Source organism: Carcharodon carcharias, chromosome 1, assembly GCF_017639515.1.
Source record: "Carcharodon carcharias isolate sCarCar2 chromosome 1, sCarCar2.pri, whole genome shotgun sequence".
Taxonomy (NCBI): domain Eukaryota; kingdom Metazoa; phylum Chordata; class Chondrichthyes; order Lamniformes; family Lamnidae; genus Carcharodon; species Carcharodon carcharias.
In genome coordinates this window covers 18038556-18065673 of record NC_054467.1, presented here as the reverse complement: position 1 = coordinate 18065673, position 27118 = coordinate 18038556, and the positions used below count along the sequence as shown (strand labels likewise).

Below are 27118 nucleotides of genomic sequence, written 5' to 3'. Positions count from 1 at the left end.
ACCTTTCAGATCCTGAGGGGTTTTGACAGGGTGGATGTGAAGAGAATGTTTCCTCTTGTGGGACAATCTAGAACTAGGGAGTCACTATTTAAAAATAAGGAGTCGCTCATTTAAGACAGAGATTAGGAGAAATTTTTTTTTTTCAGAGTGTCATGAATCTTTGTAACTCATCTCTCAAAAGGCGGTGGAAGCAGAATCTGAATATTTTTAAGGCAGAGCTATATAGATTCTTGATTAACAAGAGGGTAGGCAGGAATGTGGGGTTAAGGTTACAATCAGATCAGCCTTGATCTTATTGAATGGCGGAACAGGCTTGAAGGGATGAGTGGCCTACTCCTGCTCCTAATTCGTATGTTCGTATGTATGTTCATATATGTTTTAAGAAGATATTTTGTGTTTCTATTTATTTGCATTTGGTTTGAAAATTTGATACTGACTTTGACCAGGCATTTAAATGTCATAGCCACATACTAGATATGGATAGAAATAACTGATTAAAGTAGACTGATTTATAGTTTGATGTAACATAAATCATAAAATAGATTTTGTATATTACTTTCTTTCTCAACATGTGCTCTCATCAACAATAGTACAACAAAATGTTTGAGCAAATTCTATTCCATTTGCTGGTTGATTTTTATTACAGTATATGTCTTGAGAGCCTTTATAGTGACAAATATTTACAGCAGCAAGACCTCTTGCTAAAGCAGACTGCTACTTAGTCTTAAATTGATCTTAACTCTTCATTAGGTATATTTATTCATGAAATTTTAAAATGATTCTTGATGAAACATCTAATGATCTTTTCTTTAACTTCACAGAGTGGCAACATACTTGCTTGACGTTAGAATCTGTGCAGGAAAGAAAAAATCTAATTTATTCATTGCCAACAAATGGTGGGAAGACACTGGTTGCTGAAATTTTGATCATGCAGGAGCTACTATGTAGGAAGAATGATGTGCTGTTTATTTTGCCATATGTGGCTATTGTCCAGGAAAAGGTGAGAGAGACTGTTACTTAACTTGCACTGCATTTCTTTAAATTAGTGCCACACTCTTAAAATAACACAGAAGAATTATTAGGGAATTTGTCATTAAGAAATCTATTTAATTGTCACTTGGTGCAGTCAATCACCCCACAAGTTCTGCATTTGCAGCTTTCTAAAAGAATATTCTATTGCAAGTGTCAATCAGTGGGTGCTAGGTTCTTAAAGCACTTTTTTGTCAGCAGTGACTCAGTTGGTAACACTCATTAAGTCAGAAGGCTGTGGGTTCAAGTCTCATCTCCAGAGACTTGGGCTGAATCTTTGGCTCGGCCAGTGGGGGCAGGGTCCACTTGCCGATGTGTAAAATGACGCAGGGTGACGTCGAGCGTTAGTCCCGACGTCACCAAGCGTCTCTTAGATTTTCAGTTTGGAGGGCACGCAGCCAAGTCGGCTGCTTGCCCGCCAAATTGTCAAAGGCCTGTTAAGGCCATTAATTAACAAATTAAGCCTATTGGGAAAGCTGCCCGTCCAACCTCAAGGTTGGCAGGCAGACGAAGAGCCCAGGGGCCTTTGCATTTTTCATGGACCCTCATACACGGGTGGGATGAGGTTTCATGAAGGGTTTATAAATTAAATACATTTTTTCATAACGTTCATTGACATGTCCGAGCTCATGTGACACTGTCACATGAGGATACATGTCTTAAATTTTTTTTTTCTTTATTAAAATTTTTAAAACCTAAAACTTATCTCCCTGTGCGCCTCAGGGAGATTTCTGTGCTCTTTCGCACACATGCGTGAAAGAGCACACTCCCGACTCAGGGAACCCCCTTGCCACCCACACAGGGAGCGCACAATGCTTCTAGGACCTTCATTGGCCCACCCACGTAAAATGGCGGCGTGGACCCAATTGAGAGCACAGCCCCACTGACGGGGGAAAATTCTACCCTTGAGCACAAAAATCCAGATTGACACTCCAGTGCAATAGTGAGGGAATTCCACACTGTCAGAGTCACAGACCAGAATTTTCAGGTCAGTGAGCGAGGGTGGGGCCCACTTGCCAACGCGTAAAATGACGCACAGTGACACAGGCGTGCGTCCCAACGTCACCGTGCATCATTCACATTTTCAGTTCAGCGGGCACGCACCCAAGTCGGCTGCGCGCCAGCCGAACTGTCAAAGGCCTATTAAGGCCATTTAAATATCAATTGAAACAATAAACTGAGCTGCCCATCCAACCTTAAGGTTGGCGGGCAGACGAAGAGCCAAGGTGGCCTTTGCATTTATCACGGAACCTCATCCACGGGCGGGATGATGTTTCATGAAGGTATTTAAAGTTTTATAAAAATTTTTAATAACATTCATTGACATGCCCCAGCTAATGTGACACTTTCACATGCGGGGTCATATCTTAAAAAAATTTTTCTTCTTTACAATTTTCAGAACTTAAACTAACCTCCCTGAGGCAGCTCTGTGCCTTAAGGAGATTTCTGCGCTCTTACGCAAAGGAGCGCAATCCCTGACTCAGCCTCTTCTGTCTGCCCACACTTGTAGCGCAAGCGCCTCTGGGTGCATGTCACTCTGCGCCAGCCTTAATTGGCCCACCCACGTAAAATGGCGGCACGGGCGGTGATCGGCTGCGCACCTGCCCACGCCCATTCCCACCCAACCCCCCCAACGGGGAGAAAATTCTCTCCACAATCTTTCAAATGAGACATTAAACCGAGGCCTTGTCTGCTTTCGAAGGTAGACACAAAAGATCCCATGGCACTACTTCGAAGAGGAGTAGGGAGTTAGCCCCGGTGTCCTGGCCAATATTTATCAATCAACATTATGAAACCAGATTACCTTGTCATTTTCACAATGCTGTTTGTGGTAGCACAAACTGGCTGTTGTGTTTCCTGCATTACAACAGTGACTACACTTCAAAAGTACTTCGTTGGCTGTAAAGTCCTTTGGGACATCCTGAGGTTGCGTAAGGTGCTATGTAAATGCAAATCTTTTTACCTAGATCTGTGGTTGGCACCAAAGTACATTTTATTACAAATCTTGTATGAATGAAATAGGAATGTATTTTGAATTATTCTGCAAAGAAAAATGTACAAATGTGATGATTGGTCTTTAGACTTTTATTCAATCCATTTTCCCTTGTGTAATTATGATTAAGGCATTGGTAAAATTGTTTGTCCTTTAGGCAACGCTAGTGCCTTTGGGTTTACATACTCGCTCCACTTAAGATATCTTCTAAGATACCAATCCCAGACCGGTACACATAGGGCAGAATTTTTAGGTTGGCATGCGCCCAATCCAGTCAGATGCGAAATCACACAAGATGAAGCCAGGTGATCATCCCGTGCCATCCTGCGCTTGCGCAATATTTCAGTCGGCGCGCGCACCGACAATTAAGAAGACAATTAAAGTTGTTAAAGTTCCGTTTGTCCCCGATTTTTCGTGGTCCGTCCAACCTTACGGTTGGCGGATGGACGAGTCTGCCAAGCGGACTTTGCATTTTTGATGAAACCTCTTCCAAGGCCGGGATGAGGTTTCCGTTATTAAATATAAAAAAATAAAAATGTATGGACAGAATTTTCATCATGTAGATGTTCAGGTGACTGATTGTGATGCGTGGACATTTTTGTCCAGTTTTTAAAATCTTTATTTAACTGTTTTGAAGTCTTTAGCTCCCTGCGGCAGCTCTCTGCCTTCAGGGAGCTTTCATTCAGCATTCCCCCCGCGCCCACGCTTACATCAGCGCTCATCCTCCTCCCGCTCCCACCCCAGCAGCGCTGAGCATTTTAGCGCGTGCTTCGTGGGCAGTGGTCCATTTCCCAGGCCCGCCAATTGCGCCCACACATCGACCTAAAAATCCTGCCCATAGTGTGCAATGCAGGGCTAGTAGTCGTGAGTTGATTTTGCCTGTCTGAGTTATGCTCCTAGTTTTGTGTTGCACCTCACATGCATCTACAGAACTCAGATGATTACATTTTAATGTTAGGAAGAATGGAATTTAATAATCTCCCAGATATATCCACGCATTTGCACTGAGCTGCATTTACCCTTTGAGAAGCTCCAGCGGTGACTTTGGATCTTTTGGTTTTAGCGCTATCAGGAGTTAGGTTGCTGGCCTGATCCTGAATATTATGTAAGTTATATCCAAAATCCCTTCTTGTTAATGCAAATATACTAGTACAATATCATAGTAAGTCAATACGTCATCTGTAGTAAGACTATATTTGACGAAATATCATAGTTATATGCAAAATTTGTTTATGCCAAAATTCTTCTTCATACTTTATGTCCTCCACATACTGCAGGTGTGATACGGTCACCAAAAATGAAATATTGGGGGCTGAGGGGGACACAAGCATCTTCTTTGTGTTGATCAACCAGGCAAGAGACTCTAGCTCAAATCCCAGCCTTGATAGGCTCAGCACACCCTGAGCAATTCATGGACACTTGATAGATTGACTGTGGACTAACATTGCTAATCTTCTTAAACATATACATAGAATATTGAGCCAATGTAGTTAAGTAGAGTAAGACGGATGAGAGAGAATTGAGGAAAGGTTTATTGTATTTAATAACCTGTTAACTTTGAAGCAATAATTAGCAATTTTGTTTTTTGTTCGCTTCCTTTAGGTGCGAGGTCTTTCAGCTTTTGGAATAGAATTTAATTTCTTGGTTGAAGAATATGCTGCAAGCAAAGGCAAGTTCCCACCAATCAAGCGTAGACAGAAGAAATCCCTGTACATTGCCACCATTGAGAAGGCCCATAGTTTGGTGAATTCCCTAATAGAAACTGAAAGAATTAATAGTTTGGGACTTGTTGTAGTAGATGAGGTAAGCTTATTGATTGTTGCCATATTGATTATCCAATTAAATAATTTTGTACATAGAATCAAAATGAAGTTGAAACCAATAGTAGTTTAAATGAAGTGTAGAGGGCCAGCACATTGAAACAGCAATATGCATCACCATAGAGCGAGTGGAAGGAGGCAAATGCAGAGTCCCTTTGACTGACTCCCAATTTTAACTGCACACCATAGGGAAGCAGAAAACAGAAACATGCTGCTCCCTTCAAAAGCAAGAGGAATAATTAGAGGTGACTACTAGTCACTCATGCAAAACTCCAGCAAGCAAGCTTCTTGATAGCTTGTTTTGGAGGGAGGGGGAAGTGGGGGGATAAACCAAGAAAGAAGTAATCCAGACAGAAAGAGATGTGCTCTTTCTGAAACCTAACACCTTGCCCTAGCATGAATTATAACGAACACAGGTATAAGTTTTAAATTCCCAGTTCTCACTTGCAATTTCTAGTAAAAATTTTGCTCACCATTACTATTATAAGGTAGTGTTGAATTACAATTCAGGCTTCCTATCAATCTTTCTTTATTTGTGATAATGGGAGAAAGCAGCTTCTGTGGGTTGACTAGCAGCTCCTTGGTTCCAGATCTTCTAACCTTGTTCACACAGTTAACGAGTTAGTGTGCCACAAGATTAACATTGACCCTTTTTTCTGAGTTGCTTTGCAGCAAAGTTTCACATGGTTTGCGCAGCTCGTACACTTGCTGTCTTTGTTAGACAGAGAAACCTTACAGTTCAGGGTGTAGCACCAGTCAAATTTATTGTAAGGGAGCAATTCACATGGAAGTAAAATGAATCCAGCAGAACAATGTTCAACCTGCATGTTAATATTTCATGACCTAAATGTAACAAAGTATTTTGGAGACTTCAAATTCTTTTTTAGACTCTTCAAACTAAGTTTTTTCGTGGCTCTTTATACGCAGTAAGCCAGCTTTCACAGAATGTTCTCTCTCACTGCTGCAATGTGGGAAACAAATGATTAAATTGAGTGAAATAAGAATGAGCAGCTATTGCAAGGTCCTTATGCAAAAAGTAGGCTTTTCGGATCAGCATTATTAATTTTGAGACCAAAGCTGTCTTTGTTTATTGACGGGTAGGCCATTAAAGCTAACAGCTTTATCTTCTTCCTCAGTTGCACACAGTATCTGAAAGCTTCCTGTTTATAGCCAACACACTTATCCTAAGGCAATTAATATATGGCAACTCCTCTCCAGAGGATCATGCAGAAACATGAGTGTTCTTGTATTCATTTAAAGCCAGGCTGCTAAGTACAGATAAACGATGTTTAGAAGTTTACAAGAGCTCCAGTTAAAAGTCATAATACTCAAGTTATCTTCAATTTCATATGTGCAAGAGGGGGTAAGATCTTACTTCCATCAATGTCTGTTTATTTTTTTTCCCCACCAGTGATGGATATGAAAGGCAGGAAACCTCTGAGGGAGAAGTGGGTGAAAGTTTAAACTTAGAATTCTAAAATTATGGACTCATTGGGGCCAGAATATCAACAATGATTAGTTTCCTTCAAAAAAATGTATAATCCTTCATGGAGGGAAAAAGAGACAAATTCCAATATTTAATTATTTCTACCTTTAAAGATTATAGTTATAATATCCAGCTTTCATGTTTTAAAAATCATTATCTGTGTGCACTTCCTGTTAACTTTTTACATTATCAGTGGTGCTGCAGCATATTCATTGACAGGAAGTACATGTGAATGAATTTCCTCAGGACTTTTTTTTTACTAATCTGCAGTAACTTCAGAGCTTTGTTGGAAACCCCCCTAATGCATTTAGGTGCAGATTCTGCAGAGGTAATGGTGGTGGAGCTGGAGAATCCCTGAGAAAATAAACTCCATAGAAGTTCCAATGTAGAAGCAGATCACTCAGTCAAATCAGTCTGTGCCAATGTGTACCTTTCACATGAACAAATGGCTGCCCACCTTGCCATCATATTCCTTAATCACCTTTTCTTTATTCACTTATCCAATCTAATCTTGAACATTGACATAGTTTCTGTCTCAGCCACTAATCCTGTAATGAATTCCACAGCGTCATAGTCTCTGCATGAAGTTTCTCTTTCTCCTTGTTCCAAATCCATTAGATTTAACTTTGTGCCAATTTTACTGCTTTTCATCCTGTCTTCCACTGTATCTTACTTGCCCTACACTACAATTCTTAAAGACTTATATTGGCTCCCCATTGCCTCAACAGTTACCAACCATTGATTCCAAAATTCTCATCCTCATCAACAAATTCTTCTCCAGTTTCACCCCTTAAGCTTTTCCACTTCTCTACTCAGCCCAAGATCATCAGCTGTAACTTCTATTGTATCCATTTCAATATTGATGATAATTTTCAGTTGTCTGAACAAGATGGACAGAACAAGACTTGCTGTCCATTGAGTATGTCTCATTCTGTCATTTTTTTTATTCTTTCCTCAGATGTGGGCATCGCTGGCACAGCCAGCATTTGTTGCTCATCCCTAATTGTCTTTGAACTGAGTAGCTAGACTATTTCAGAGGGCAGTTAAGAGTCAATTACATTGCTGCGGGTCTGGAGTCACATGTAGTCACCAGGTTATGATAACAGAAGGACATTAGTGAACCAGATGGGTTTTTACAACGATCAATGATAGTTTCATGATCACTATTACTGAAACAAGCTTTATATTCCAGATTTATTAATTGGATTTAAATTCCATCAACTGCCGTGGTGAAATTTGAACTCATGTCCCATTAGCCTGGGCCTCTGGATTACTAGTTCAGTGACAGTACCACTACGCTACACCCTCCCTTTGTTACAACAAAGCATCAAGACCTTCAATTTTCCCCATCCACCAGTGGCCATGTAATCTTTTGGGAAAGACTGTTCTCCCTGGGTCATTCACCCTTTCTGCCTTTTAGAGGTCTTCTCAAAACCAACCCATTCAACATGTTTTGTCACTTATGCATGATGTCTGTTTTATCTTCCTTTCTGAAATGCCTTGGGTCATTTTTCTATGTTAATGATGTAATTTAAATACTTTTTCTTTTCTAATGTAGCTGCACATGCTTGGTGAAGGAAGTCGCGGGGCTGTACTAGAGATGGCATTGTCTAAAATCCTCTACACAAGCAGTAAGTAAAGCCAATATTTGCAACCGGTAGCATCTTTGTGTTTTGATTTTGGTCATATCTCCTTGACTTCATGACAGCTCCCTCCAGTTAACCTTTTGGCCACTAATTTATCTCTGGAATGGATGATAGCTAACTTTCTGTCACAAATAACACATACAGCATGATTTCTTAGTTTGAGTGAAGCTATATAAAATCAGTTGACTTATCATGATGTGTAAAGCAGTCACTAAGAGACATAAAAGAATTTTGCCTCTAATTTTTTCCTCCCCAGACAACCTGGAATAAATTATATGCTGTGGGAAGAGGATATTTGCATTTTGATAATTTATAACGCACCCAAACACTACCTATGAAATTCTTCTGCGATTTTAAACTTTTATTAAATCTTTCCTCCATTTACTATCACACTGCCAAAAGTCCCCATTGGCCAACACCCTTTTCCCAACCACTAGTGATGGATGGATGACTCCATTGTTATGCTTCAATTCACTTTATGACCTGATTGACATTACAAGAGCCACCCATTAAAAAGATTGATCCATAAATGATGCCTATACCTAGGAACCAGAATGACAGAGTAGTGCTAAAAAAATCAAAAAGGAACTGAACAGATTTATGGCAGAGAGAGGGACCTGGGAGCCTGAGAACTTGAATATACCATTACATTCTTTAAACTTTGGCATCAGCCAGTAGACCACAATGGCCACTTCTAGTCCTGTATGTTCCTATGTTAATACTCCCCCCTCTAACAGCTGCTGTGAAAATATTTGTTTCTGAAACTAAGCACCTAAGGCAGCAGTGTCAAGCCTATGAACCCTGATAATCTGACCCTTAAAGCCCAAGCAACTCTCCCATTTGTGCTTGAATTTCTTCTTTGCTAGTTTGCCTTCTTTGCATTTTCTGAGCCTGGAGGATTTGTAAGGTGCTGTTGCCTCATTGATAGATAAATCCTAAATCAGAGCTGCAGGATCTGTTGGTATCAACAGTTTGAGAGATTTGCAGATTAATAGGTAAATGGGTTCAGCCCCACGTGGCTCCATGGTACACACTTGTGTCCAATGAAAACAAAAGCTTGCAACCCCTGGTCTGAGACTGTTGGGTGAAGGGATTAATTGAGGCTTGGTCTTCAGATTAACTGAAAGATTTTCTCCTTGGCGATTTGGGGGCGGGGCCCACTTGCCGATGGGAAAATGACGCGGGATGATGTCGGGAGGAACCCCCGACGTCATCCGGGTCCATTTAAATCTTCAGGAAGGCGGGCGGACAACGAAATCAGCTGTCTGCCCGCCGACCTGTCAATGGCCAATTAAGGCCATTGACAGGCTAATTAACCTTGTTAAAGACCCTGCCTGTCCAAGCTTAAGGCTGGCGGGCAGGCCAGGAGCCCCAGCGGGCTCCTGATTATTCATGAAACTTCATCCACTGACGGGATGAAGTTTCATGTCCGTTTTTAAAAAATGTAATAAACTTTATATGTTTCTTATTAACATGTCCCATCTCGTGTGACATTATCACTTGAGGGGAACATGTTAATAATTTTAATATTTCTGTATTTTTTGACTTTTCTCACCTATCAGTAAACGCCCTGAGACAGCTCTTGCATCAGGGAGCAGTGTGCTCTATTGCGCGCCTGTGCAAAAGTGCACACTTTTGACAGTTGGGGATTCTTCCCCCCACCCCCGCGCACAGGAAGCGCAGGCCGCTGGGTGGGCCTTAATTGGCCCGCCCACTCAAAATGGCGGCGGGGGTCGGCTGCCTGCCCACCGCCGAGCCGGTGGGGCCCACTCGCCCATCGAGGGCTAAATTCTGCCCTAAAATATAAATTGTGATGTTCCAAAAATATAAATATTCTTGAAATCAGGTTAGCATGAATACCTTGGGCGGGGAGGAGAAATTCATTTGCATTGCGCCACATATGCTGACTTATATCCACTTCTCATGGGTCAGGCAGCGTCACAGGTCTCTACCTGTGCTGCACACATGGCATTCTTCATTGATATCAATTCTGCCCCTTATTTTTAGTTTTAATTGCTTTAATCAGAGCTTAAAAGTTTGTCCCAAGCTCAAGTAATCTGAAACTTTCAAAGTAGCTCATAATATATTTTGGATTATGCCTAGACCATGAAGAACCCTTAAACATAATTTATTTGTATTCGTGTCGCAGATCAATTACGTGAACTAAAAAAACAGGTTGAACAGGCTGGTGGAATGGGTGGACAAATGGCTGTTGAAATTTAATGCCGAGAAGTGTGAAGTGATTCATTTTGGTGGGAAGAAAGTGGAGAGACAATATAAGATAAAGGGTACAATTCTGAAGGGGTTGCAGGAGGAGAGGGACCTGAAGGTGGCAGGACAGGTTGAGAGCACGGTTAATAAAGTGGTACAGGATTATGGGCTTTAAAAATTGGGGCATAGAATACAAAATCAAGGAAGTTATGATAAACCTGTACTGTATAAAGCACTGGTTTGGCCTCAACTGAAGTATTGTATCCACCTCTGAACACCACACTTCAGGAAGGATGTGAAGGCATTAGAGAGGGTGCAGAAATAATGCATGAGAATCATTCCAGGGATGAGGGACTTCAATTATGTAAATAGATTGGAGACGCTCAGGCTGTTGTCCTTGGAGAAGAGCAGGCTGAGAGAAGATTTGATAGAGGTATTCAAAATCATGAGGGAACTGGACAGAGTAGATAAACGAAACTTGTTCCCATCATTGGAAGGATCGAGAACCAGAGGGCACAGATTTAAAGTAATTGGCAAAAGATGCAATGGGAACACAAGGAAACCTTTTTTTACGCAATGAATGTTTAGTATCTAGAATGCATTGCTTGAGAGTGTGGTGAAGGCAGATTCAATCATGGCATTGAAGAGGGAATTGGATCATTATCTGAAAAGGAAAAATTTGCAGTACCACAGGGAGAAGGCAGGGGAGTGGCACTAAGTGAATTGCTCTTGCAGAAAGCCAGTACAGACGTGACAGGCCAAAGGGCTTCCTTCTGTACTGTAAAAGTTCTATGATTCATGCTGTACATAATAAAGTATACTGGACAGTTGACAAGGTACAAAGTAGAGGTTGCCATCTGGGTCCCGGTGCAGTTCTGTATTTAAATGAGTGAACTAGACAACTTAACACAAAAGTGACACAAATGTTTCTGTCATGTTGAGTTCATCTTGTCATCAACTGCGAGTGAGAAACTGAAATGATTTAACTGGCATCTAAGCCCTAAAGCTGATGAGAGGCACTTATCCTCTGGCATATATCTACTTTATGTTAAATGGAACTCTTTAAAAATATGCCAGTCTCTCTAATTATGGATTTATGCTCAGGAACAGGCCAATACTAGGTATCAGTCTTGTTGTGTGGGCCTTCTTTATCCTTTTACAGGATGTGGGCATCACTGGCAAGAACAGTATTTGTTACCCATCCCTGATTGCCCTTGAACTAAGTAGCTTGCTAGGACATTTCAGAGGGCAGTTAAGAGTCAACCACATTGCTGCGGGTCTGGAATCACATTTAGGCCAGACCGGGCAAGGATGGCAGATTTCCATCGGTGAATTGATTGGGTTTTTACAACAATTATTGATACTTTCAAGGTCACCATTACTGAGACTATTAATTTCAGAAATATATGTTTGAAAATGATGAAAATGGAAAATTTGGTTACTCAAAAGTAAAAAGAACATGCAATATTTTTTTCTCATCCAGACCAGTAATCCCATAAATGTATCACGCAGAGAAGCCCACAGAGAGGGATTACACACTCACAGTGACCATCTATTATCATTTTAATTCATAAGTAACTAGGTCGAGCTCGCAAATGATCTAAGAGACTATTTGACGACAAAAGCTAGTTGACCTAGTTGCAAAGGCAGCCACTGCTGACATATTTCATTACATTCGATATTTTCTGCCCCCCTTTCTAGAAACCACACAAATCATTGGAATGAGTGCAACCCTGAATAATGTGAGTGATTTGCAGCACTTCCTGAAGGCAGAACATTACACCAGTAACTTTCGACCTGTAAGTAAGATGAAAAATAATAAGACCACACCTGTATTTAAACTTTGTTTGGCTTAGGTAACGTGGAGATAACAAATATTCATTGGAATGTTTTGTTAAAGATATTTGCTTTCATTAAGTCCCAAAGGAATTCCGTGGAAAATCACCCTAATGACCTGTCTTTGTAACTGTGTACCTGTAATAGTTTTTAATAAGCACATTAAATAAAGAATTTAAAACTTACTTATGTGGAGGTAATGCACCAGTACAAAAACAAAAAAAGGAAAAGTGGGAGATAAATAATGTCAGCATATGAATGCAATGAGGGTGAGGCAAAACCAAAGATCATTAAAATCATTTTGTTTTATCAATTTGATAACCCATTTTCAGGCTCTATTTTTAATATTAAAAGCAGGAGGGAAATTTGGAGACAATCAGTATTTATTTGTCGCTAAATCACAAAAAAGCAAACCAGAGGTGAATATGCTACTGCAGTGAATAGAATTGCAAAGACACTAAGCTAGTTACATAAATAGCAAATGTGATCAGTGACATTGTAACTGACTTACTGTAACAAGCTAGCATTTATAACAGTGAGTTATCTGTTGAGCCTTTAATAGCCTCACGTTGGTAGAAGATCCAGAAAGCCTGTATTACCACCTTACATAGGAAGTCCTCTACATCATTCCTGCCTGGATCTCCTGAGCTTCATCTACATAGAGATCTATCAGCATTGATACTGCTCTTCCTCAGTTTGTATTTAATCTGGAAATTAAAATTTGCTACCAGGAAGATCACTGCTACACCATTTCCTTTCCTGAAAAAAAACGTATTTCAAGATGTATGTGTATCCATAAGACCATAAGACATAGGAGCAGAAATTAGGCCATTCGGCCCATCGAGTCTGCTCCGCCAGTCAATCATGGCCGATAAGTTTCTCAACCCCATTCTCTCGCCTTCTCCCCGTAAGCTTTGATCACCTTACCAATCAAGAACCTATCTATCTCAGTCTTAAATACACTCAATGACCTGGCCTCCACAGCCTTTTGTGGCAATGAATTCCATAGATTCACCACTCTCTGGCTAAAGAAGTTTCTTCTCATCTCTGTTCTAAAAGGTCTTCCCTATACTCTGAGGCTGTGCCCTCGGGTCCTAGTCTCTCCTACTAATGGAAACATCTCCCCCACGTCCACTCTATCCAGGCCTTTCAGTATTCTGTAAGTTTCAATCAGATCCCCCCTCATCCTTCTAAACTCCATCGAGTATAGACCCAGAGTCCTCAAACGTTCCTCATATGTTAAGCCTTTCATTCCTGGGATCGTTCTCATGAACCTCCTCTGGACCCTCTCCAGGGCCAAAACATCCTTCCTGAGATACGGGGCCCAAAATTGCTCACAATATTCTAAATGTGGTTTGACCAGAGCCTTATAAAGCCTCAGCAGCACATCCCTGCTTTTATATTCTAGTCCTCTCGAAATAAATGCCAACACTGCATTTGCCTTCCTAACTACCGACTCAACTTGCAAGTTAACCTTAAGAGAATCCTGGACTAGGACTCCTAAGTCCCTTTGCACTCCAGATTTCTGAATTCTCTCCCTATTTAGAAAATAGTCTATGCCTCTATTCTTCCTACCAAAGTGCATGACCTCACACTTCCCACGTTGTATTCCATCTGCCACTTCTTTGCCCATTCTCCTAACCTGTCCAAATCCTTTTGCAGCCTCCCCGCCTCCTCAATACTACCTGTCCCTCCACCTATCTTTGTATCATCTGCAAACTTAGCCAGGATGCCCTCAGTTCCTTCATCTAGATCATTAATGTATAAAGTGAAAAGTTGTGGTCCCAACACTGACCCCTGCGGAACTCCACTAGTCACCGGCCGCCATCCTGGGCTCTTACCTTACTGAGCAGCCTCCTGTGCGGCACCTTGTCAAAGGCCCTCTGGAAGTCCAAGTAAATAACATCCATTGGCTGTCCTTTGTCTAACCTACTTGTTACCTCCTCAAAGAATTCTAACAGATTTGTCAGGCATGACCTCCCCTTGATGAAACCATGCTGACTTTGCCCCATTTTACCATGCATTTTCAAGTATTCTGAAATCTCATCCTTAATAATGGTCTCTAAAATCTTACCAACGACCGAGGTTAATCGGCCTGTAATTTCCTGTCTTTTGCCTCACTCCCTTCTTAAACAGGGGGTTACCTTAGCTATTTTCCAGTCCTCTGGGACCCTCCCTGACTCGAGTGATTCCTGAGAGATCACCACTACACCTCCATTATCTCTTCAGCTATCTCCTTCAGAACTCTGGGGTGTAATCCATCTGGTCCAGGTGATTTATCCACCTTCAGACCTTTCAGTTTTCTTAGCACCTTCTCCTTGGTAATGGCCACCATACTCACCTCTGCCCCCCGACTCTCTTGAACTTTGGGGATATCACTCATGTCTTCCACTGTAAAGACTGACGCAAAGTACCTATTCAGTTCCTCCGCCATTTCTTTGTTCTCCACTACTACTTCTCCAGCGTCATTTTCTAGCAGCCCAATGTCCACTTTTGCCTCTCTCTTACCCTTTATATATCTAAAAAAACTCTTGCAATCTTCTTTTATATTACTGGCTAGTTTACCCTCATATTTAATCTCCTTCCTTATTTCTTTTTTAGTTGTCCTCTGTTGCTCTTTGTAGGCTTCCCAATCCCCTGGTTTCCCACTGCTCTTCGCCGCATTGTATGCTTTCTCTTTAGCTTTTATGCTGCATGTTGTGACCTCATCCTGCACACTGCATATCTCATCCACAGCATCCAGTGTACACAATGACATCAAGAATGTGATGTGCATGCATTTCGAGCTGATCTCCACCACATATAATAGCAGAATTGTTTTTTTTAATACAAAGATTAAGCAGCAATAGGTTTTCACTGATCCACTAACCAACAAACTAATTGGGGATAAAAACAAAGTGCTGGAACAGAATCAGGGAAACCGGTTGGTAATCGGAAATACCAGACTTTAATGATCTTGATCTATAATAACAAAGGTTATTGCTTTCTTTAACAGCCAAGCTGAGATTTTTTTTTGTACGTTCCAATTATAGTTAAAGAATTACATGGGCAGAGGCGCAGTTAATGAAAGTCCATGACTCTTTTGTAATTGTAGAGGAATCAGTCAGTTTGAGGACCCCTGAAGGTGTAACGTTTTTACTTGCAAAAAATAAGGAAATGTGAAATGAAACAATTACAATAAAATAATCTCATTATAAGGTTCAGATAGACGGTTTGATTTTATTTTTGGAAGTGTTGTTCTGCCAACATCAGCTGCCAAGATGCTTTATTCGGCTTAAGAGCATAGGAAATAGGAGTAGGCCATTCAGCCCCTTGAGCCTGCTCCGCCATTCAACTAAATCACAGCTGACCTTCTACCTCCATGCCATTTTCTTGCCCTGCATATCCCTTGATCTCCTTAAAATCTAGAAATCTGTCGATCTCTGTCTTGAATATACTCAGTGACTGAGATCCGTGACCCTCTGGAGTAGACAATTCCAAATATTCACCAACCTCTGAGAGAAGAAATTCCTCCCCATCTTAGTCCTAAATGGCCTACCTCTTATTCTGAGACTGTGCCCCCAGTTTCTAGACCTCCAAGTCTGAGAAAATTTCCTTCCTGCATCTAATTTGTCAAGACCTGTAAGAATTTGTCTGCTTCAATGAGAGCACCTCTCATTCTTCCAAATCTTAGAGTATGTAGGCCCAGTCTCTTCAATCTCCCCTCAAAGGACAATCCCGTGATCCCAGGAATAAGTCTGGTGAACCATCGTTGCACTCCCTCTATGATGAGTATATTCTTCCTTAGGTAAGGAGACCAAAACTGTACACAATACTCCATGTGCATCCAGGTACATAATACTTCAAGGCTCTATGCAATTGCAGAAAGACTTAGTTACTCCTGTACTCAAATCTTCTTGCAAATAAAGGCCAACATACTATTTGCCTTCCTGATTGTTTGCTGCACCTGCATGTTAGTTTTCAGTGACTTATGAACAAGGGCACCTAGGTCCCTTTAGCTGTCAACATTTCCCAATCTCACCATTTAAAAAATATTCTGCATTTCTGTTTTTCCAACCAAAGTGGATAACTTCACATTTTTTCACATTATATTCCAGCTGCCCCTCACTCACTTAGCCTGTACAAATCCCCTTGAGGCCTTTCTGCATCCTTTACACAACTTACATTCCCACCTAATTTTGTGTCATCAGCAAAATTGGAAATATTACATTTTGTCTCCAATCCAAACCATTGATATAGATTGTGAATAGCTGGGGCCCGAGCACTGATCCTTACTCTACAGCACGAGTCCCAGCCTGCCAAACTGAGAATGACTCATTTATTCCTACTCTGTTTTCTGTCCGTTAACCAATCCTCAATCCATGCCAGTATATTACCCCCAATCCCATGTGCTCTAATTTCGGTTATTAACCTCTTGTGTGGGACCTTATGGAAAGCCTTCTGAAAATCCAAATACCCCACATCCACTAGTTCCCCCTTATCTATCCTGCTAGCTACATGCTCAAAAACTCCAACAGGTTTGTCAAACATGATTTTTCCTTTTCATAAATCCACATTAACTCTGCTGAATCCTCCCATTATTTTTGAGTATCCAGTTATCACATCCTTTATAATAGATTCTAGTATTTTCCCTACTACTGAAGTTCATGTGTGACAGTGTTATCAGTAAAAGATTATACTTCTGATGCATGGACACTGGATGCACAGGTGATTCCTAGGGATGAAAGTCTCCCTAGCTGCCTGGAAGGGCCATTTGTGAAATTAGTTTGAGCAGTCACAATCCTAGCGGGCAGGGACAAGTATTCAGCAGCAATTGCCAATCTCCTCCATAGAGAAGTGGGAAATGGGAAGTGGGGAATGGAAAATTGTCACACTGGTACAGTGGGAGGCTGAAGCATGTTGTTGGAGCAGAGCGTGTATATATATTTTATCTATAAGAAGCCTTGCTATGTATCTGGCTGTGTTATGCCTGACCTGAGAGTGCTTGACACTGACATCTGATCCCCAAAATGATGAACAGTTTAATTCCATATCACTAATATCTCTTCCTGCATAAGCAGGGGGTATGAAAACATGGTATATGTGCGTTTGAACAATAACACTTTTATTTTTGTATTTTTAAACAGTACTAAAATTATTTTTTCTAGGTTCAGTTAAAAGAATATGTCAAAATTCGTGATATCATTTATGAGGTGGACAACAAATCAGAAGACTATTTCACATTTTCTCGTGTATTAAGTTACAAGGTACAGTACAATGTTAAATGATTCGTTAAATGATTCAAAAGGAAATAGGTTGGACACCCACCTCACCACCTTCCCGCCCATCCCCGAGCTCACCCCCATTTGACGAAGGATGGGCAAATGCTAAAATCGGCAGCTTGCCTGCCTTATTTAAATAGGTACTTAAGGGTCAATTAAGTTTCTTATCAAGCCAATTGATCCTGATAATACATCGCCCATGCCATAAAATGCTTGGCGTGAGCTACCGGGTGGGAGCGGGCAGCCCATTTTTTTTCCCTGAGATGGTTAAAGGGCGGGAAGGAAGTGGGGGGTGGGGGTCGCATTTCAGGGGCTGCCCTTTGCATATCGCTGGGTGCCCCCCCCCCCCGCCAAGGTCAAACCCTCTCCTTCCTTCCTACCCGTTCCTTCTTTTAAACGCGCGCGCACCCCCCCCCCCCCCCCCCCTCACTCCTCCCCCTAACCTACCCAAACCCTCCTGGCCCAAGACCCCGGACTTACCTGCTCCAAGTCATCATCTTCTCTTGTTGCACTACTGGCTGCAGCCACTGACGCCTTTGTGGCACTGCTGGGACTGATGAAGCTGTCAAAAACCGAATTGGCCAACAGCTCCACAGGAATGTCCCACTCAGCCTTCATTAATTTGCCCCGACAGAAGGTTGGCATGGGCATGCCAGCTCCATGCTAATGTTGTTTGCGAGGGTTGGGGGCGGGTGGCGTACTATCTGCCAACCAACCCCTGCGTTATCCCAGCCAAGACCTCAATATATACAATTAGGTGGCACGTGCATATATAAATTTGCGTCTCTCATGTTCTACATACTGTAAATAGATTAATCTGTGAATATAAGATATCAATTACGTATAATTTATTTACAAAAATACATTTGTCTAGACCATCAACTTTGGTCCTAATGTAATAATGGAAATAGGATAAATAAATGTTAGAAACTATAATATTTATAGAAATATAAGGAGTTATGTGACATCTCAGTGATAAGATGGCATAATTTATTTTCATTTTGTTTTTCTCATAGTATTCAAGTAATATGGAGAAGATTGACCCAGATCACTTAATTGCACTGGTGACTGAAGTTATTCCAAAATATTCCTGTCTTGTGTTCTGTCCCACCAAAAAGAATTGTGAAAATGTGAGCAAGATGCTCTGCAAGTATTTAAGCAGGTATGTAAATAATACAAGGGAGCTGTGCCCTTTTGGATTGAAGGTCTCTTCTGGTCAAAATGAACAAATTCAGTTTGGTTTTCTAACCCAGGTTCATGTCCATACCTATTACTAAGGGATTTATTTATAGCATTTCTATTCATTCTCAGGATATGGAGATTGCTGGCAAGGTCGTCAAATAATGCTCATCTCTATTTGCCTTTGAGAAGGTGATGATGGGCTTTCTTCTTGAACTGCTGCTGTCCATGCGGTGAATGCTAGTAGGTAGGGAATTCCAGTATTTTGACCCAGTGATGAAGGAACAACAATGCATATGCAAGTCAGGATGGTGTATGACCTGGGGGGGAGCTTGGAATTGGTAGTGTTTGCATGCACCTGCTGCCCTTATCTTTATAGGTGTAGAGGTTGCAGGTTTGAGAGGCACTGTTATCGAAGCCTTGGCGACTTGCTGCAGTGCATTCAATAGATAGTATCCACTGAATCTGCAGCATGCCTATGAAGGAGGGAGTGGATGTTTAAGATGATGAATTGAGATGCAGAGCAAGTGGATTGCTTTGTCCTGCTTGATATCAAGCTTCTTGAGTGTTTCTGCAGCTGTATCCATTCAGGGAAGATGTAAGTTATTCCATCATGCTTCTGACTAGGTGATAAAGAGAGAGGCTTTTGGGGGTGGAGGTGAATGCCCAACTTCTGACCTGCTCTGTTAGCCACAGCATTTAGGTTACTGGTTCAGGTCAGTTCATAATCAATGTATAATAACCTAAACTATGCTATTTTTCAGCACCTTTGTGTATTAGTTTTATTAATTCAGTATGGTGCACTTTCAGTTAAAAGCTCAGGCATTATTTAAAAAAGACACAAAGGAAGGTAAATTCAAATAAGTTTCGAGAAAACCTTGTTATGTTTTCAAACTTAGTCAAAGTCCTACCATCATTCTTGAAGAACTGAGAATGCTGCTATAAAGGGTTTTTACTATATTTTGAACCATATTGAAAGTGCTATTTTAGGGCCAGATTTTGAGCTTTAGAATGATGACTTTTGTAGCAGGTGGCCCTAGTTAATTCTGTACAACAGGAGGAAATTTTCGTAAAACAAGAGTCCAGAAATTACTGTTGGTGATATTAGTGGATTAGCCTTTAGAACTACAGCTAATGATCTGAGGCCCATAGTCCCAGTTCACCTTTCAGCTGGGCACTACCCTGGTCACAGAGTCTGGCTGAAATTTAAGTTCTGTTATCCAGAAATGTAATGTGCACAGGCACACATCATATCTACGTAAAATAAAGATCACATTGTGCAAAAATTTAAATTATTGCAGGGAGGTTTTCGTAAGTGTCCAGATGCTCCAGGAAATCCCTTAAGCACTTTTGACATCATGCTGCAGTCACACTGCAATTCAAACTGAAGTGATGTGAAATTATTTGCTCCAGAAGTCTCTCACTACTTCTCTGTGAATTCCAATCAGGAAAGAAATCACTTCAACTCTGAAATTGTAGTGCAAATGTGCCTTGATTTAATGTCTCATCTGAATGTAACATTAGAATTGTTAATCCTGCACACAGCAATTAGTGAGAACATAAATTGTAATCATCACTAATAATTGTTTGGATAAAAACACGGAGCCAAAATAGCATCAGATTAATCATTATTACAAAAATGACCTGAAGCGATTTTGAGCCATTAATCTAATCTGATCAGAGTGATGATTATTATTGTTTAAAACTATGAAAAGATGGGACTGGTGGATAGAAACTGACTGTTTCCAGCAGTGAAGGTGTTTAGAAACAAGGGATCACACGTACAGGTTTAAATGCAAGATTTTAAAAAAGAGAGCAGGAGAAATCTTTTAAATAGAGAGTTGTGAAGTTATAGAATTCAGGCAGAAACTACGTTTAGATTAGATTAGATTGAATAAGGCGATGAAGGAATATGGGAACAGGGCGGGTAAGTACGATTAGGACTATGTACTGTGTGGGGAATAAATGCCGATATGGACTGGTTGGGCCATTGGCCTCTTTCTGTGATTTAACTTCTATGTATTTCCAAATATAAATGCTGTAGCAAGTCAAAAGAACTAAAATTAAATTGTTACCTTAAAATCAGGAGGTCATGTGGCATAGTGGTAGAGTCCCTAGTTCTGAGCCAGAACTCCTGGATACAAGCACCCCTTCCAGGTCTTGATAGCCAAGGAAGATGTGTTCATGACTCAGCCAAACGGGTTGAGTGTCAACTTGTAAATCCTTCCAACATACACCAATGGCAGGCAGTAAGAGCAGGAGAGATTCCTGCTCAGCCATCTGATGGAAAGAAATTGGACCCTTTACTATCGCTATCCATAGCTCCAGGCTACAACATGCAAAATTGTATGTTGTCACAGCAGCTCAGAATCCTTGGGGGGGTGCCAGTTGGCTCAGTTGGCTGGCCAGCCAGTGTGGATCAGATTGGTGCCAACAACTGTTCTGGCTGGAGTGGATTTGGGACCTGCCTCCTTGCCCTATCCGTGATGGAAGTGGTGGCGTTGTGGGTTGAACCTGCCTTCAGGCAGAGAACTCAAGGAGAAAAAGATATTGAAATCATGGTCAGAATACACTCATGGATTTATGTTTAATCTCCTCAATGATCTGCTTTCCCCAGGTCATTCATAACCCTAAAGGAGAAAGAAAAGTGCGCTCTTATTGAAGAATTGAAAAGCATTGGAAATGGTCTGATGTGCCCCATTTTACGTCAGACTGTGCCATATGGATTAGCTTACCACCATGGCGGGCTGACAAATGATGAACGGAAGCTCATAGAGGAGGCCTATTCTGCAGGAATACTCTGCTTGCTTACTTGTACATCAACACTTGCTACTGGGGTTAACCTACCAGCTCGGAGGTCAGTGCCAGATCATTAACATACAACTGGGGGGAAAAGCCTGTTTAAACAGGTGGAAATTCCTGGGTCAATTGTATGATTTTTGTTCATCAGCTTTTCTTTCATCTTCACACATTCACAACTTAAGGTCGCTTCAGAAGGACATACTGCATTGACAAGTGGTCATTCTTCATTCATGGGTCAAAATGATGAATGCCAGAAGGCATTCACAGGTATATTACAATATACTTGTAATAATCAAGACATCCATTTTTGTGCACTTCACAACAGGATGCAATTTGTCTAGTAACGATCGTCTACAGAGTTGAATAGATGGGTAACCCTCATTGCTCAGGCTCACACATGAAGAATGAGCAATTGGGTAGGCACTAGAGGGTGACCACTGACTGCATCCCAATACAGTGGTCAACTTCTGGAGGGCAAAGTGATTAAAAACGTATCTACTATAGATTCAGGCTTCCCTCTGGTATTTCCTTTAAATAAACTAACATACTGTACTTTTTTTGGAGGGGGGGTGGTGTTGAAGAAGAATATTAGTGAATGATAACACCATTGATGAATCATGTATGTTTCTACCTTGGGCACCTTGTTTTAGCACAAAGCTCTAACAGGTCAATATAGCACAAGCCTACTGCAGAGCAGAGTCCCTTTGCTCCAACAATCAGTTCCAAATTCATCAGGTTGTTTTTTTCCCCCTCTTTCCATATGAGCTATCCTTTTGGCCTCTTTGGTCAAGATTGTAAATTTGTGGGGCTGGATTTAATGTTTCCAATGCAGGTCCTGCCCACCAGTTGGAGAACCAGTGGGAAACTTACATCGCTTCAGTGTCAGAGGACCGAACAAATTAAATGCCTGTCAGGCACTTACCTGACCTGCGTCAGGCCTTCCCCATGATTTAGGATGCCAGGGGCGGAAATCTCAAATGCCGAGAGCTGCCGGTCAATCAGAGACCAGCAGCTCTCCATTGCCGGCAGTGCCACTGGGAGTGGTGGCTCCTGCTGTTAGTGCAGTGAGGACTCCACCTCGTGGTGTGGGCAGGCTCCCTGTGTCAGCCCATTCCCGCTGCTGACTTAATGGGGGCCAGTTTTCCCATCGGCAGAAACAGGATGCACAGCTTCCCCCATGATTATGCGGGCCTGCTCGCTGTCTAGCCCCTTCCGGCAGACTCCTTGACACCCCTGCTGGAGTTTTATGCCATGGCCTGATACCCACTATGAATGAAACTCAAACTGCTCAAACTCATTTAATGTAATTTATCCTTCATTCTATGCTAAGTTTAAACCCGAGTCCTTGAGGTTAATTCACTGAGCGTAAGTGACCCTAACTCAATTACAATTATTTTTAATTGAAACATAATTTTGAAAACTGTAGAATTTTTCAATAATTGAGAGATGCTTCATGTAAAAGGCTGAGACATGACAAGGCTTGGAGCATGGAGCTAGTGTCTTCTACCTGAGCCACCCTAAAGCAGGAAATGGTACGCACAAACAGGAAGAAAGGATTGTTTTAAATCGATTAAAACCTACAGATTGAACATTGCAAGTGAATCATCACTACCATTTGGTGAGCCTCTTGTGACGGAGACCTATTAAAATTATTTTATATCTGTACCTGTATATCAATTCTTGCTAACATTGTCACAATGAGATGGATGGAGGGTTAGATTACAAATAGTATGTTGAATTATCATTGAGCACATTGCATTTACTCTGACTTTATTCAAGTGTTAACCCAGCGCACTTGGATGCACGGAAATGCTTGGAAGGGAAGAAAACTGGAACAACCACAACAATCTGTATTTCCATTGGTTTCAAAATTTGTAATTTATCCCCCTCTCAAAGTGATGATTAATGCTGAATGTCTATTGGTGAGACTGCACTTCTGATATCTCTCTCAACATGGCAAGTGAATGCTACCAAGCTGCAGAAGCCAACTCGGCATAGTCCGAATCTCTGCTGGTCTGGCATCTGCACGTTTGCTTTTCTAGAAGTGATCTAAATATTCCCTGTATCTGTCCAAACTGACTGGCTAATTCGATACCGATCAGGCACTGAACCTTACTGTACGCTACTATGCAGTAAGTTTATCCACTCAGCCCTGGAACAAGCAACATTTAATGCAAATACAACAACTTACTACAACAACAACACCTTCGGTAACAGTATCCCCACCCCAGCAGAAATGGTGACAGTCTACCTACACCCACTCTGTTTAAACCCAGATCCTTGAAGTTAATTTACTGAGCATAAGTGACCTTAACTCAATTACAATTATTTTTAATTGAAACACAGTTTTGAAAACTGTAGAATCTTTCAGTAATCTGTTGTGGGAGAACATGCGTAAAGTGTTAGGAAAGGAGGAGGTTGTGACACATGAAACCTATCGGTCGAGACTGAGCAGAGAGAGAGAGCTGTTTGAGCATGTCACTATCAGGTGTTCATTGAGATGATCAATTGCTAATAGTCCACACTGTTCTGATTTTGCTGATTTTATTTATATTTATTTTATCCTTTTCAAGGGTTATTCTGAGATCACCTTATGTTGCCAGAGATTTCTTAAAGAGAAGTCAATACAAACAGATGGTTGGCAGAGCTGGCCGAGCTGGTATTGATACAGAGGGAGAGAGCATTCTGATAACACAAGAGCAGGACAAAAAGCTGGTAATGTCATTAAAAAAAAGACATTTTACTGTAATTAAAGCTACATATGCATGTAGAACTTGTGTGGTTTATTTTTAGTGCAGTAGACTGTTTCACGTTAATAATTATGTTCAAAGACTAATCTCCAAAAAAACCACTTGAAAATCTACATTTCAGTTAAGCTATAATTTAAAGCCTCAGTGAGGACTGGGATATCAGCAGTCGTCCACCCAACGCTCCTCCAGAAAAAATGGATAGGTTATATATTCTCAAATGGTCATTACGTAGCTGTGAGAAAGGCACATGGGAAACGGTCATTAACTGGTTGACGAGTAGGTGACAGAGAGTAGAGATAAAGGGCTTGTTCTCTGATTGACCAGATGTCACAATTAGAGTGGTCTGTTCTATGGCCTGAAATGCTTTATCATATACACTAATGTCTTGGATGAAGGAATAGTGAGTTGGATATTTTGTTGGACAAGATTGCGAATGATACTAAGTCAAGTGGGACAGTAAGCTGCATGATTGGGAGCAGCAAGTTACAATGGGACATTGAAAAACTAAGTGATCTGGCTAAAATGGTCACGGGGGAGTTCAATGTGGAGAAGTGTGTGATTGTCCATTTTGGATCTAAAAACATAAATATTTTCCAAATGTTGAGTGGCTAGGAGGTGTGGCAAAGCGATGGATTTTAGGGGCCCATCTACACAAATCTCTAAAAGCACATGTTCAAAAGTAAGCAAAAAGACCAATTAAATTTTGGCCTCGATCTTAATGAATTTTGAGGTTCAAAAGTGAAGTAATGCTTCAGGCATAAAGAACTCCCTCTGGACGACCGTGTTAGTTTTTGGGCACTGAATCTCAGGAAGGATGTATTGGCCTTGGAAAGGGTACAATGCACATTCACCGGCATGATATCAAGACTTAAAGATCTAAATTATGAGGCCAGGTTGCATAAACTGGGATAAAAACAGAAAGCGCTGGAAAAACTCAGCAGGTCTGGCAACATTTTTGGAGGGAGAAACAGAGGTAACGTTCCGAGTCCAATATGATGCTGTTGGGCTTAAAACATTGACTCTGTTTCTCTCTCCACAGATGCTCCAGACTTGCTGAGTTTTTCCAGCACTTTCTGATTTTATTTCAGATATCCAGCACCTGCAGTACTTCGCTTTTATTGAATAAACAGGGATTGTATTTCCTTGAATGTTAAAGGATGGTCCAATTAAGGTTCTTAAAATGATAAAGAGATTTGCCATGGTAAATATGGATAAATTATTTCCCCTAGTGGGAGTATCCAGGACACAGGGTCATAATCTTTAAATAAGAGTGAGGCCATTGTTCATACAAAGGGAGTGGAAATTTGGAATACCCCCTCTCCACCAAAGAAAACTGTGATTGCTGGGATTTGATTAAAATCTTCAAGACTGAGATTGATAGATTTTTATTAGGCAAGGGTTTTAATAGGATTCAAGCTGACTGGTGAAGCCAAAACAAAGATATGGAGCTTTTCTTTATTGGGAGAGTTTATTGGTTTGTTCAGTCTCACAACTCTCTCCCCAACACCCCAGCATCCCAGCTATCTCCTATTTGTATGTGCTCAAAGACAATTAATACCCATTACCTTTTTCTCTGAACCTTAACAATGTAATTGACAGTAACAAGATTTAACGATGTAATTGATAAGACATTAACAAGGGTATGAATGGAATATGGAACCAAGATGGGTAAGTGGAGTTGAGGTACAGATCAATCATGATATAATTGAAAGGCAGAACAGGCTTGAGAGAATAAATTACTTACTCCACTTCATGTGTTCCTACCTGGAAATGCAGCCTTCAATTCTAAACCAATCTAATTTTTTTCCAGCTATTTAAAACTATTGGCCTAGAGATCCTGCTATTTTATTCAGTATAATTTACTCCGAAATTGCAAAGATAAAAGAATTTCAAGTGTAAATCACATTTCGCACAAATTGAGTTTCTGTGACCTTTCGATCTAGTTTAAAAAACATTGCTCTAGAAAACATTGCCCTGCCCTCAAAACTGGTCACGCCCCCAGATTGAATCAATCACCTTTCAAAGTTTCTGCTAATGCTCCCATTTATGGATCATCAAGGAGGCTTTTAAAATGAAGCTTTTTTTTTAGGCACCAGAACACTAATGAGTACATTTTAAAAGCTTTTGAATATTTTTTAACTTACTAAGAAAATGACTACTGTACATCAATATACCTAACAAATTGTTTTCTGTGTAGTTTTTTAAAATATATTTTTAGTTATTTAAAATAAGATTAATCATAGATTAGACATTGATTAAAAATGCTTATTTTTTGTGAAACTAGTTTTCAGCCATATTAATCAAACTACACCAAGTTAATGTTCTTAAATACTTTTGAAGCAAAAAATTTTTTTGAAAAGCTACATTCTAAAACGCTGCCTGATTGCATTAGTTCCTGGTAGATTTTACATTTGGTGATATGCAGATGAACATGAAGGAAAACAAATGCTTCTCAAAACTAGCACAATTTTAGGCATAATTTACCTACAGATCACCAGTTGCGCCCCGAACCAAAACTTCATGCCATTTTATCCATGTGTGTTCTGCTATTAAGAGACTGGCAAACAACCTGACCTTAGGCCAGTGCTACTTATACTAACTACCAAGCTGGTCAGCAGGAGAAACATATAAGGGACCTGAGTTACCTTAGCAACTCTCTTTATCAGGAAAATCACATTGATTGATGTCTCCCGCTAAATGGCTGACGAAAGTCAAGAATTAGGAATCCTGTGTGGAGGAAAACAAATCGCATCTCCTACTCACAGATATGTTGTTACATGGTGCTCAGCATTTACCAACTTGTGACAAATTATTATGTTTTTGCATCTCCATCAACAGATTACAGATTTAGTAAGTAGACCTCTAGAAGGTTGCTACAGCAATCTCATACATGACAATGAAAAAGGAATTAAAGATCTGCTGCTATCCCTGATTGGGCTAAAGGTACATATCATATATGGTAAAAATGTAACAGTATGTGGGCACTGTTCACCTAAACTGGTAACATTATAATTAGTTCATTTTTTTCCTATCTGTTCGGTCAAATAAAACCATGTTGTTCTGAGGTAATGATAAAAAGCATTAGTCCAGTATCTATGCCATGAA

At 40.7% G+C, this 27118-nt stretch overlaps 1 protein-coding gene across 4 annotated transcripts in view; it reads left to right on the top strand.

Moving 5' to 3' along the window:
* Positions 1–27118, top strand: part of helq (helicase, POLQ like) — a 59988-nt gene that overhangs the window by 16966 nt on the left and 15904 nt on the right. For 2 of the 4 annotated variants that reach the window (XM_041186115.1, XM_041186134.1), the window contains exons 3-11: positions 822–1000; positions 4625–4825; positions 7887–7959; positions 11887–11984; positions 17169–17267; positions 18299–18444; positions 21079–21318; positions 23837–23978; positions 26852–26956. In XM_041186115.1, the coding sequence (XP_041042049.1) occupies positions 822–1000; positions 4625–4825; positions 7887–7959; positions 11887–11984; positions 17169–17267; positions 18299–18444; positions 21079–21318; positions 23837–23978; positions 26852–26956 (1283 nt within the window). Of the gene's footprint in view, positions 1–821; positions 1001–4624; positions 4826–7886; positions 7960–11886; positions 11985–17168; positions 17268–18298; positions 18445–21078; positions 21319–23836; positions 23979–26851; positions 26957–27118 lie in introns of those variants that run through there. The other 2 variants (XM_041186140.1, XM_041186126.1) reach the window with 2 other exon arrangements.